Raw genomic sequence first — 14,619 nt, 5'->3', positions numbered from 1 at the left:
CTGAATAGAGAAACAAACCTAGAAACGGACGATTATGTGCTTTAGACTAAACATACAACACAACATTAGCTACTTTTATTTTCTCTACCGCTCTCCCTCGACCCAGGACTGCACCATAATGAACAAAGTCTCTGACAGTATAGACACAGCACTCTCCCTCAACACTAGCGCACAAGTACATGTATTTGGTGACTTTAATGTTTATCACAAAAACTGGCTTGGATTCTCTACTCACACAGATACGGCGGGCAGCACAACACATAGTTTTGCTATATCTCGCTCCCTATCACAAATGGTTACGTTTCCAACCCGTTTCCCTGACCAGCAAGAACAACAAGCATCACTTCTAGATCTGTTTCTGACTACAGTTCCCGAGGATTGTACAACAAATGCTGACAGCCCACTCGGGAACGCTGACCATGCAGTGATAATGGTAGAAATCGCCCTAAATTCTAGACCCAAAACTGAAGAGCCAGTGCTCAAAACAACGAGATATTATAAAAAGGCTGACTGGGAAGCCATCAAAGATCTTATCAGAGATGCCCCATGGGGAAATATTTTTTCTCTTCCTGCTGAACAGTGCGCAAATGAGACCACTGAATGCTTCAAAACAGCAATGGAAGCACATGTTCCCATGCGGAAATTTTATAGCAAACCCCACTCTCTCCAATGGTTTACTTCGACTTGCGCAACTGCCATTGCTCAAAGGCAGCATGCATACCGCAGATTTAACCGACATAAGTCCAGTTCAAACAAACAGAAGTATATAGAAGCTAGAAATAATGTTAAGAAAGAAATAGCGACAGCTAAAAGAGAATTTACTGAAACCACTAAAAAACGCATTGAAGCACAAAAATTAGGAACTCGTGACTTCTGGAAAATCTACAACAGTGTAGTAAATAATGGGCAATCAACAATTCCCCCGCTATCCAACAATCACGAGGTTGTTTGCTCAGCAACCGACAAGGCTAATATGCTTGCCAGCCGGTTTGCCTCAAACTCCACACTGGACCCTGCAAACCACTCCCTACTGACTTTCCTTTGTGGACAGACGCCACGCTAGACGATCTAAAAATCACCCCTGCTCAGGTACATGCTATCATAAAAAATCTTGACACTTCTAAAGCATGTGGACCTGATCTCATCCCAGCTGTGCTATTAAAAAAGTGCTCAGCCGAAGTAGCTCCAGTTCTCTCCAAACTCTACAACAAATGCCTTAATGAATCATGCTTTCCAGGCTGTTGGAAAACTGCTTCTGTGGTACCAATATTCAAGAATTCTGGCGAAAGAACTGACCCATCAAATTATCGCCCCATTAGCCTCCTCGCACTTTTCGCAAAAATATTTGAGATCATAATTAACCATGCTCTAGTCCCATACCTTACAGATGCTAAACTTCTGACTGACAAACAGTATGGATTTAGACAAGCCCGTTCCCAAGCTGACATCCTAATTAATCTCTGAACGTATATACCATTCATTGGACAAAGCTGGAGAGGGCAGAGCGGTAGCTCTAGATATATCTAAGGCTTTTGACAGGGTATGGCACAAGGGCCTCCTCAGGAAAATTAAATCATACGGTATCACTGGTAGAATACTTAGCATAATTGAATCCTTCTTAGACAAGAGAAAAATCCAGGTTGTCCTCGATGGTCGAACATCTAAACAGTGTGATATAAATGCGGGAGTGCCTCAGGGGTCTATTCTTGGGACTCTATTGTTCCTGATATTTATTAATGACCTCCCCGACAAAACTGCCTCTGAGATGGGTATATATGCTGATGACACTACATTCTATAACAGGCATGACAGGAAAACAAATGAACACATATCTAAAGAAATGGCAAAAACACTAGAGGATGACCTCCAATCTGTAGTGAAATGGGGACATAAATGGATGGTCACATTCAATGCTGCCAAGACTAAACTGGTTTCCTTCAATAATTACAAGAAACCTTCTCTGCCACTAATAGCAATGGCCAGTGACTCCCTGTCTGAGAGTACATCTTTCAAACTGCTTGACCTAACGTTCACAGGAAACATGAGCTGGAACAAATATATTGAAAACATTGCCAGGGCCGCTGCGAAAAAGGTAGGCTCTCTCTACCGTGCTAGAAAACTACTGACACCTGAAAGTATCCTGTACCTCTATAAGGCAACTATTCGCCCATGTATGGAGTATTGTTTAAGAGTCACCAATCTGATAGGCTCTGAACTGGCATTTAGGCTTCAGCCTCTATCCCAACGACGAAACGTTGCATCCCTCTGCTTGTTCTACAAGTATTTTAATGGTAAATGCTCTGACGAACTGCAGACACTTGTGCCCCCACGACGTAAACACCCTCGACACACCCGACAGGCAGCTAAATCCTACCCCCACACAGTAGAGATCCCTAGATGTAAAAGATCTTTCTACTCCAGTAGTTTCTTCCCCAGAACCGCTAGACTCTGGAATTCCATTCCAGGTTCCTGCTTCCCTAACTGTACTGACATGCAGAAGTTCAAGTGCAATGTGAACCGACATCTTGCTGCCCAAATCCCTACATAGTGCCCCAGTAGTTGCTGCCCCTGATAGTAGCCCCCTACACCAAAGTGGCAATGTGCCTTGTTTGGGGTGAAAATGTAATTAAAAAAAAAACAAAAAAAAACTTACGTTTGGCAAGTTTCATTTTGTTTTTTTAATTTTGACTTAGCAGCTATTTTATCGGCCTTTATTTATATAAAACAACGGCCCACAAAAAAATGCAATCATTTGACTCTCCTCGTACCGCTGTGTAACCTGGCGTTTCGATGGAGACGCACGTTGAAATAAAATACATAAGAATTACAGATAAGCGAATGTTTTTTAAGAGATTAATTTTGAATGTTCTGTCTGAAATTTTTACGTACACGTTTTCTTTCTTCTAATGTGCTTATGGCACTGGCAGAGTGTGTGAGTGAGCCAAAAATAGTCATTTACTCTCACCTGCTTGACATGGGTCAAGGGGTGGGGTAAGGTAGAGCGTAATGACCTGTGTTGTCATATCATGTCTCTCATTCTGCTACCGGGAATACTGGAAAAACTTGGTCCGGTCGCTAAGCATAAAAAACAGATGTTCCATCATTTCCTCACCCACTTGACTCGTGACAAGTTTTGAAAATTATAACAAATTCTTCTTTTTTATTTATTTTCCTGTTATTTATTAATTTATATATATATATTTTTTTTAATTTTCACCCCAAACACGCCAAGTGCCATTTTGAAGTAGGGGGCTACTATCGGGAACATAATTTGCGGGGGCATTATGAAGGAAGATGAGTAGAAAGATGTTTGTTAACATTACACTTGAACCTCTGTATATCAGTACGGTTGGGAAAGTAGAATCCCAGAAGGGAGTTCCAAAGACTTGCACTTCTGGGGAAGAAACTATTGGAGTAAAAGGCTTTTTTACACCTAGGGATCTCTACTGTAAAGGGGTGGGACTTAGTTGCTTGTCGAGTTTGTCGGGGGTAGTCACGTCGAGGAGGTACAAGTGCTTGGAGTTCGTCAGAGCATTCACCATTAAAGTATTTCTAGAACAGGCAGAGGGTGCAACATTTCGCTTCCTTTAAAAACTAGTACAGCATAATCACGTTGAAACACCTGTTCTCGTTAGATCACCGAAATTAAGCAACGTGGAGCCTGGCCAGTACCAGATGGGTGACTATTCAGGAATGCTAGGCGTTGTATGTCATCTTGCCATGATCGAAATATACATGCCGTTTGTGAATTTCATATTCTCTGTAAACTTCCTGTAACGTGGCCGTTACATTCGAACCGTGTCGTTACATTTCAACCACTCGGACCCACACACTGTCTGGTACCGTCGCAAAGGAACAAAAAACAAAAAACAAAAAAGAAAAGAAAGAAAAATCCGACTCGGTATTTTTTTTAGTGCAAATGAAAAGTATTTATTCTTCCGAAATAACACATTTCATTACCTTTCAAAAACATTTCCGCAAACAAATACCGTCTAATATGTTTTTTATTAGTCTCTCTCTCTCCGTCACCTCAACGCCAGCACTTTCTCACCTTCGATTTTACACGTCCATCTTCCCCGACGCAACTTGCTTCTCTGCTCGACCACGTGCTATCCTTTTTTCCTTTTTGTTTCCTTCTTCCCGTGACGTCAACGCGTTCATACTTGCTTAATTTGCAGATCGCTAAAACGGTTTCTGCTGCTAATATGTTAATATTTTAGCTAGTCAGCTATTCTGCAGCTGCTGATTTTGTTCGTCAACACTGTTAGAATAGGAGCGCTCTGCTTCCTTATATTCCTCCTTCACAGGAAACCGGCATAGATCGCCGAGAACTAACACCATACTAGGTATTATCGGTTCAGTTTTAACTTTCGAGAAATTCTGATTGCACGTGGTTAATCTTCTCGCCATAAATTACACCCTTCACACACACACACACACACACACACACACACACACACACACACACACACACACACACACACACGAGCTTTGTCATCGATCCATTCTGTTTTGATTTCAACATTGTTTTTTAATTGATTTTAGGTGGCAAGTAGGATTAAAGCCCGGATGTTGGAAAGCGGCACTCTAATGGTCGGCTATCAACCAATGGGAAATCTGCCAAATTTCTTCAGGGTTGTCATTTCTAATCCTGCAGTCATGCCATGTGACCTTGATTTTCTAGTGAATGAAATTGATCGCTTGGGTCAGTTATTTTGAATGTCTGTTCCATAGAAGCATCCGACCCACCCATGTTTCGGTTCATCCCTCAAGTAGCGAGGTAAGCACGCACGCACACACGCGTATGTATTATTTAAAAACAGTTTTCTCTTTATACGAGCATTGTTTTCTTTGTTTTGTTAAGGGAAAGAAACAGTGAAATGTGATACGTACATAGATATAGGCATTCATTCATTAATACCAACGCGGCCGTAGTCGAGATTGAACTCACTACACGAGTTTGTAGTGTAATTCAAATCTTGTCGGTAGCTGAATACTTGATGCTTCGCCAATTCATCCATACTTCTATCCATTAATACATGCATACATGCATACATGTATTTATCCATCCATTCATACATACATACATTTATCCATCCATTAATACATCCATGTATACATACTCATGTACAGACGTACATACATACATTTATACATATATACATTCATACGTACACACACACATCCACAGACACACACACACACACACACATATACATATATACATACGTGACGTGCACACAGCCACCCATACAATAGAAATAAGCAAATTTCTGATTTTTCGCAGTAATTACTCATATCGCTAGGTGAAGTAATGAAACTGTATGAGTATCTTGTGTAGGAGACGGGGAGTCTCGTCGTGGGCGACGAAGCGTTTCACTGAAGAACCACGGCAACACACAGCGAACCAACAAACAATGACAGCCACGGCGCGAAGGTAACTAACAAAGCTCAGCTGACTGCACGAATAGAAACGGAACCAAACAGTCACTAATGGAACCCAACGGTCACTGTACTGATCGCCACGAACGTCAGAACCCGACTGCCTCGCACCTCCAATGAACCGATTTTTATTCCTCAAGATGGCCTAGCTAATTTGCGATCCTGCGAGATTCCGTCTCTAATAAAAGCAGGCAGGCGCCATCTTGAAACTCTTTCTTCCGCTGCCCCGACCACAGGATCAGCCACCAGCCCACACGCCAGGCACACACGGACCCTCTTGCGCCGAGGGCTACGGTTAGTCTCACACTCCCCCCTGGTCTCCAGATCACATACGTGACACGGCGGACGTGGCCGTTTGATTCGAGCACTCCTGCGGAGGGGTATTGCCGGGACTTCCTCATCGGGGCTCTCAGAAGTGGCATCGGAAGCATCAGCATCAGAGCTCGCAGTTGAGTCATCAGGTTTGTGGGGCACAGGTTGGATCCATCGCTCATCGTCGGATGACTCGCTCCTTCCACTGCTCGCAGTTGAGTCACCAGGTTCGTGGGGCACGGGTTGGATCCATCACTCATCGTCGGATGACTCGCTACTTCCACTGCTCGCCGATTGGTCAGCGCTTAGAGCGGGCCGGACATCCCTTACGTGGCGCGGAGTATCATCGACTAGTATGGCCTGTTCACTGATGACGCCGGTGACCCGCCCCCTCCAAAAGCTGCTGGTGCACCGGCCGCCGGGTGGCTTCACCCAGACGGTGTCTCCCACTTGGTACGTCCCCTGGGGTTCTCGTTGGTCGGGTAGACACACTTCAACGTCCTTGACGCGCACGTGGTAGTGATGAATCGCATCAGCGGGCGCACTGCCGCCAGTCACGGCGTCCTTAGGCGTTGTGTTGTATCTGTAAACCGCCTCCGCTAGCGTACACTTCTTCCTGGCCGCGATCCTCTTCACGGTTCGGTGGCACCGCTCCGCTATGCCGTTGCCGCACGGCACATACGCGCATCGGTGTCGAAGGCGGATCCCCCAGTTGTCCATAAAATGCCTAAATTCCCTGCTGCAGAACGCCGTGTCGTTATCCGTGAGGATCTCCTCAGGCGGCCCCCTTTCGTAGAATATGGATTCCAATTTGTGAATGACATTGGTGGAATCCTGTCTCGCTAATTGGCGCCAAATCGCGAACCTCGTTGGCCCGCAGTCTATCAGCGTGAGGAAGTGTTGGCTGCCATAGTGGGTTATATCCATACCCAACCGACTCCAAGTCGCGTCCACTCCCAGCTGTCCTTTCCGCCATCTGGCTGGGGCGGGGTCGATGGACTGGCACGTTTGACACTCCCTGACCACTGCTCTTACTGCGCTTTTTGGTATTGATTGTCTAGCCAACTTCACAAAGTAGTAGGTCCGTTGTACTCCGGGGTGCCCACTGTCGTGATGTATCTTCCTGATTTTGTCCTCCTCGACGGAGACAGCACACAGAGGCAATGGCTTAGCTTCTTTCTTCATAGCCTCATACCATCTCCATGGTACCCGAGTGAGCTTGTCGGCGAGGTTGTAGTCCGAGGTGACGAGCACTACGTCTACGGACAGGTTGTACTCCATCACCAGTTTTTTCACAGTCTCCAGCCTCCGTCTTATCAGCATTTCACTGGCTGCCTTGGTGCGTGCCCTGGCCTTGCTCGTGAGTGTGTCCGACACCCAGTGGTGCACGCAAAGTGAGTCAGTGTGCACACGCAGTTTCTTCACTTCCCATTGAAGTGCCAGGTTAATGCCCTTTATTACAGCGTCGAGTTCTGCCAGGTTGATATGGGCAGCATCATTCGCCGGTCGCAGCCAGCAGGCATCCTCAACTACGGCCCCATCTTTCTCCAAAACTACACCGATCGCTAGAGAACTTGCGTCCACCCACACGCTCAGTTCGTCTCCCTGCACGCACCAGTCCCCTGTGGCGGGGTCATTCTTTTTCACACTAGCGACGGTCTCCTTTAACATTCGAACCAATAGTTCGTCGGTTATCTCATCGTCCCAGCCTTTGGTGACCGCATTTGCCCTCCTTTTTATGACGCCTGTCGCCGCACAAACCCATCCGCATACTGGAAGGTGCCCCACAAGTTTCCCGCACAAGGAGAACACGGCACGTCTTGTGTAAACGTCGGGTACGTCGGGAACTGCGGTTCCACGCCTCCACTTCAGGATCCCTCGCTCCTCTTGAACGCTCAAGCCCAATACGCGGGCGCCATCCTCAAGCCGCTCAGAGTCCTTGCAGTTTAGACCAAACTCGGCAAGTTTGGATCTTACGCGCGAAGATGACACGATATCTTCGTTCACGTATATATCGTCAATATACGCCGATGTTCCCTTTCTGATCCATTCTTCTTGTGACAACACGGCATTGACGATAGCCTTCATTATCTGGGGTGCTACGTTTAGCCCAAATCCGAGTCGCGTAAGACAGTATCTCTTCCCGGAAAACATCACTGTCTGGAAAGGCCACATCGCCTCGCCGATCCGGACCTGCAAGTATGCTTTTCTCAAGTCCAGTAGGGACACATTGGACCCCTGCCGGCGCCACTCTTGCAGCTTGCTGGCACAGACGTCGGCGTCCGCTGTGAACGCATCAACATGCGCATTCAACTCGCGGTAGTCCATTACCGGCCTCACCTTTGACTTGTTAGGTTGGGCAACTGCCATCAGCGGTATCAGGCCCTTGGGGGGTCCAAGTTTGTCGTAGGGGTATGGAATCAGCTAACCGTTCTTAATCCATTCACAGAGCTCGCTTTCGTATGCAGGCCTTATCTGGTCGGGCATACGGTACTCTGCCACTTTGTTTTGTAGTTTGGCCGGTTCCTTGTCTTCTGACCACCTCCAAGTGGCGGTCCACGCCTTCTGTTGGTCGTCGAATTCCGCACTGAAGTCCGGCTGGTCGACTCTTAGTGCTGCGCACACCGGGGGCCTATCCTGAAACTCTACAACGCCAGCGCGTGTTATGCGCACGCCGCCCAGGGCTTTGATGGCATCGTAGCCTAGCAACAGGTCAAAACTCAGCGGCTTTTCGCGTGTCACCAGCGCTTCGACGTTGGCCGAGTTCCCAGTTCTTGTGTGAATGTGTACCACACCCACGCCGCAACACATTCGTATTTTTCCAGTAATGGTAGTTATCCTGACGTTCTTCTTTTTCCACGCCTGACAAAAGTCCGCAAACACTATGGTGCGGGAGCAACCGGAATCAAGGAGGGCTGAACATAACGTGTCATTAACTCAGACCTGAATGACAGGGAGCGCCTTGTTTATTTTCTGTTCGGGGAAGAGGTCGGCACTGGCACCTTGTCCCCGTCCCCGTTTCCCGCACAGTCTCGGGCCATGTGCCCAGTCTTGTTACAGCAGTAGCAGCGAACAGCCGTCGATCGCCTTCTACAATTTCTTGCCATGTGGCCCCGCCCGTTGCATCTGTAGCAGATGACATCACCTTGCGGGCTGGGTCCCTGAGACGGTCCTTCGCCACTTGGTGGGGCCTGTGCGACGGCGACTACCGGTTCCTGCACCGTCGAGTCATCCTTCATTATTGTCCTGGCTCTGACCACTAGGTCACTCAGCGGTAGTGAGGACATGGTAGAGGTTGCTCGCAGGAGCTGCTTTGCTCCAGCGGGGAGTCCTGACAGGAATTTGTAGGCTAGGGCCCTCTCGGGAAGACCGCCGAACAACACCGTCAGCTTCTTAAGTTCGGCGAGATACACATCCACAGTTTCGCCCAAGCGTATAGACCTCGTCTCAAACTGCTCCCATGCAGTGGCGGGGTCAATGGCGAACGCCCTGTACAACGTCGCCTTGATACTCAAGTAGTCACACTTCTCCTCAGCGCTGAGTTGCTGATATACAGCGAAGGCCCCGCCGGTCAGCCACGGAGGAATCACGCGCTCGACATTTTTCACGCCGGACAACTGACAATGTAACTCGACCTTCTCAACCCAGCTGAGTACCGGGTCGGATCCGTCGAATTCCGGTATCAACTTTAGATCGAATCTATCCGCCATTGAAGAAAAGAAAACCAAGTTCGGAGTGGGGGGGCCGAAATAGCTTGTATGAGTATCTTGTGTAGGAGACGGGGAGTCTCGTCGTGGGCGACGAAGCGTTTCACTGAAGAACCACGGCAACACACAGCGAACCAACAAACAATGACAGCCACGGCGCGAAGGTAACTAACAAAGCTCAGCTGACTGCACGAATAGAAACGGAACCCAACGGTCACTGTACTGATCGCCACGAACGTCAGAACCCGACTGCCTCGCACCTCCAATGGACCGATTTTTATTCCTCAAGATGGCCTAGCTAATTTGCGATCCTGCGAGATTCCGTCTCTAATAAAAGCAGGCAGGCGCCATCTTGAAACTCTTTCTTCCGCTGCCCCGACCACAGGATCAGCCACCACCCCACACGCCAGGCACACACGGACCCTCTTGCGCCGAGGGCTACGGTTAGTCTCACAGAAACATTATAATGACCGCCTATAATCACTCGGCCTGTTTGTATCGTAACAGATTACATCTTTTTCAATTTTTAATCGCTTTTAGACTGACGATGTCTTCTCAAACTGTTGTATTCTTGATCACGTACTTGAGAAAAATGAATGTCACCAATACAAGTTAATTTCAAAAAGTACAATTTAGTTTAGTCAAAATACGAAAAAATTCTTTACTCTGAACAAATTCTAAGAAAGCGTTTTTTGATTTTTTTTTTTTTTTTTATTATTATTACTGTTATATGTTGTGTTGAACAACATACTAGAAGTTTATCAAAATCTGATCACGACAAAGATCCTAACTATGACGTCATAAAACAATGTCAGTCATCACACTAAAAATAATCAATATTTCCATATTTCAAAGCTGTAGCTGTTGCTGTTGCTTACTAAAGAGTTTTTATTTTTTATACTACATATTTCGGTATAACAATTTTTATACAAGACAAATAGCCATCAAAAGACAGTGTGGAGTTTGGAGACAGTGTTATACCAAAATATGTAGTATAAATGTGTACAGCGACTTCAAAAAGATAAGGACGAGGAAGCAGCAAAAAGTGAAAGATAGGGTCCCCAGAGCAAGGTTGAGGGACAGGAAGGAAGACTCAGAATACCGGTACAAGGAAGCTAAAAGTATCTACTCAATAGTCAGATGCTAACACCCCACAACGATAAAGCTATAAAGAAACAACGATTATAGACAATGATGGTGACCTTGAATGGGTTCCTTGCCAAATCAGAAGAAAGATTTTTTAAAGTTTCTCTACCGCTATGAACTAAGACTTGTGCAGTTCGTCTATTATCAGAAACAATTGACAGTTGAACAGTCTCTCTGTGCCTTTCTCTTTTCTGGTCATACCTAATCTATGCTGTTAAATAAAGCTTGGTTTACTGACGGAAGGTATGATAAGTCCTGAACTGTCATCTAAGCGTCAGCCTCTGTCCTATCGACGAAATGTTGCATCCCTCTGCTTGTTCTACAAGTATTTTAATGGTAAATGCTCTGACGAACTACAAGCACCGGTACTCTCTCCACATAAATACCTCTGTCAAAAGTGACAAGCAGCTAAATCCCACCCCTACACAGTAGAGATCCCTAGGTGTAAGAAAGCCTTCTACTCCAATAGTTTCTTACCCAGAAATGCTAGAATTTGGAAATCCCTTCCGGAATTCTGCTTTCCCAACGGTACTGACATGCAGAAGTTCAAGTGTAATGTTAACAGACATCTTGCTGCTCATCTCCCTTCATAATGTCACTGCAAATTATGTCCCCGATAGTAGCCCCCTACTTCAAAGTGGCACTGTACTTTGTTTGGGGTGAAAGTTCAATATATATATATATATATATATATATATATATATATATATATATATATATATATATATATATATATATATATATATATATATATATATATATATATATATATTAGCAAACTGCCTGGCATAGCCCGGTCGTAAAATACGCTTAGATATGATATTTTAATTAATGCAGATTTCGTATTTATTATTATTATTATTATTATTATTATTATTATTATTATTATTATTATTATTATTATTATTATTATTACTATAATATTATATTGGACCCAATATATATGGTAGTAATTTAAAAAGTTAAATAAAATGACTCGTGTGCCACCACCAAGAATCGAAACAAAAACGTTTAGCTCATGATTTACTTTTTCCTTTGGCGTTAATGGGGTGAAATTTTGGCTTAAGAAGGGGAGTTACGGAGTTGAATATATATATATATATATATATATATATATATATATGTATATTATATATATATTTATGTATATTATATATATATAATATATATATATATATATATATATATATATATATAATATATATATAGTGTAAAATTTTGTTGAAAATTCAAAGACTCACGTTTTCTTTTTATAACCTTCGTTTATTTCCAGTATTTTTTCCATTACAGCTGTTTCATTAGTGGGTAGGCAATTTTACGATTTATGTGTTCACAAAAATATCCTGTCCCCACTAACTTCTTCAGATGTTTATCCATTAGGTTTTTACAACAAAAGGTATATTTTTAACATGCTGAACATCGTATTCGGGTAAAAAGTTTTCCAAAGTCATGCCTCCTTACTTCCTCCATATATATATATATATATATATATATATATATATATATATATATATATATATATATATATATATATATATATATATATATACTCAATGTTTTTTAAAGTCAACTTTTCTGTTTAATTCCATTTGTTCTTGGTCTGTTGTTTGATAACTGAACTGGCTGTAATCCTGTTTTATCGACATCAAGTGTTGATATGCCTTACCCCAGAATCAGAATTCAACATAACAAAAAACATGGCATGAAATTGACCCAGGTTACCCTACAATATATTGACGATATTGATTCTATAAAAAAAAAACTGCCTCTCTCTCTCTTTCTTTATAAAGTAAAATAAAATAAATTTATATGAGTCAGCATGATTGTTGTAGCGCTCAACCTTACGGATAATAATGAACCATTCGACTCACTATAAAGACGGCGATTATGCTCACGTCTTGCACTCATGGTTTCCACTGGATTCGACCCTGGCACACTCAGGGCATTATCCATTAACCAATGTCGCATTCTTATTTCTCATTCTAAGACAACAAAAGAAAGGGAGTAAAAGAAGTAAAAAGTACATGAAGAATTTGTTTCCCTTTTTTCATCCATTGAAAAATCTTAAGTTGATAAATTATTTTCTGAAAAATTCAATTGCAGTACATTTTTTATTGCTAAGAACATGGACCAATGTTTCACTAAAAGCTGGCGAATCAAGTATCAATTTTGTAGGAAGAAAGTTTTTGTAGTGTAATAACAGATTAGAGCACCGATTGTTAAAATATGAGTGTGTTACTTCCCCTTGGGTCGAATTCCACATGGGTGAATACAAGACTCTGTCGTAGACCCCATGCCTATCTTGTATGGTAGAAACCAGCACGTATGTATGTTATCTTGCGTGTCTTCGTTACATGTGTCAATGTGTGAATAAAACGTGTATATTGTACTTGAGCAAATTTTCTTCTGATTAAATGTCCCCCATGACGTCGAGTTCCATATACATGTTTTTTCTTTTGCAGAAATCTAAAGGTAATGAAAACGAAGATTCGATAAATAAAGTTACTTTATATATTAAACAATATTAATATCATTTTCGATATTGTCTTTTAACTTAGCTATGTAGATTAAGCTCCTAAACTACAAATTAATTATGACTGGATCATGTCCACAAATGATTGTAAATGGGCCTTATATTATTTTGTTAACCCTCAGCAAGAGTCTTCAACTCATTATATCATTTCGAGCAACTGAGACACTACTCGTATATGCACGCATACCTGACCACGAGGATAAACCATATTAATCGTACTTAACGAATCCATGAATTCGTAAACAACCAAATTTTATTTGACAATAATTCCATATATAACATCAAAGTAATTTTTGTATTGAAATCCCAATACAGATACCCTTTATATATTTTGTCCTTTTTGCATTTTTTTTTTCAGGTACTAAAGTTGAATAATGACGTCAGTGAAATTCCTGTTCCTGTCAATACTGCTGTGACTGTTAATAGATTATTGCTGTTGTTGTTATTGTTGTTGTTGCCGTTATTATTATTATTATTATTATTATTATTATTATTATTATTATTATTATTATTAGATTATAAAGAATTGTTGCAAAAGAAAACGTGTTTTGTGTGATCTCATTTAAAAAATTTTTTTATTAAAGATAATAAAAAAACATTGTCCTTTTCACCTCTGACATATTTAAGACAGTTATCCTTATTTTTATTGTTCTTATCTTCACAACGTTTAAGTCGTTGTGCTCTTCTGCCTTCCTTATATATCTTTTGTCATAGTTGCGCGAGCCTTTCCTAGTCTCACACAAAAACACGCGTTCACATTTCAAGCTATATTACTTGTCATATACATGCGCACACACAAACATACGCGCCCACGTCCACACACGTACATATATTCACGTTCGCGTACATACACTCACATTCACGTGTGTATACACACACGCTAACGTACACACGTGCTCACATACAATCACACATGGACAACGTCACTTCGGCCTTCAAATGCGCAAAAGACCAGCGGAAACACCTATAAAAGAAAGAGCAACAAGCGGCTTCTCCCTTTTTTCCGACCTGCCTTTCCGAGGTGGTTGGTCGGCGTACTAGCCGCCGCCGTTTCGGCAGGCGCGCGCACACGCGTACCTCACACCACTTGCTACTATGTGGGACAAAAAGCTAACAGACCGTATGCACACCTTTACACTCTTTCTCTCTCTACATATACAACTTGTCCCTGAGAATACCTTCGCGTAGCTGACTGCTAACATGGCGTACAGCTTAACCTCTATCCTTTTCTTTGTCTACACGATGGACTGCCATTTCTCTTTCCACGTCACTCACTTCTCTTCCCACGCGCGAACAAATGATAGTGAGATGAACACACATTTCCTTTTCTTTCTACAATACCAGTCCTCTACGAACGATGGTTACACCCGCACGGACATGAACACATGTTATATCTAAAACATTCATTCTTTCGGCAGAAAATAAACGACACGCTTATCTTATCCATCAATTGAGTTTTTGTTTCCTTCAATTCCATTC

At 43.0% G+C, this 14,619-nt stretch overlaps 1 protein-coding gene across 2 annotated transcripts in view; it reads left to right on the top strand.

Annotated features, from left to right (window-relative positions):
• The window catches only part of LOC145284925 (glutamate decarboxylase 1-like), a 287,476-nt gene that overhangs the window by 213,187 nt on the left and 59,670 nt on the right, over positions 1-14,619 (top strand). Inside the window, exons 14-15 of one of the 2 annotated variants that reach the window (XM_080134019.1) lie at positions 4,546-4,780; positions 13,499-13,757. In XM_080134019.1, the coding sequence (XP_079990145.1) occupies positions 4,546-4,719 (174 nt within the window). In that variant the 3' untranslated portion in view covers positions 4,720-4,780; positions 13,499-13,757. Of the gene's footprint in view, positions 1-4,545; positions 4,781-13,498; positions 13,758-14,619 lie in introns of those variants that run through there. The other variant, XM_080134020.1, reaches the window with a different exon arrangement.

This window comes from Euprymna scolopes, chromosome 9, assembly GCF_053919585.1.
Source record: "Euprymna scolopes isolate OS-2025 chromosome 9, ASM5391958v1, whole genome shotgun sequence".
In the NCBI taxonomy this organism is placed as follows: Eukaryota; Metazoa; Mollusca; class Cephalopoda; order Sepiida; family Sepiolidae; genus Euprymna; species Euprymna scolopes.
The sequence above is the reverse complement of the archived record's forward strand: the minus strand, read 5'-3'. Positions and strand labels throughout refer to the sequence as shown.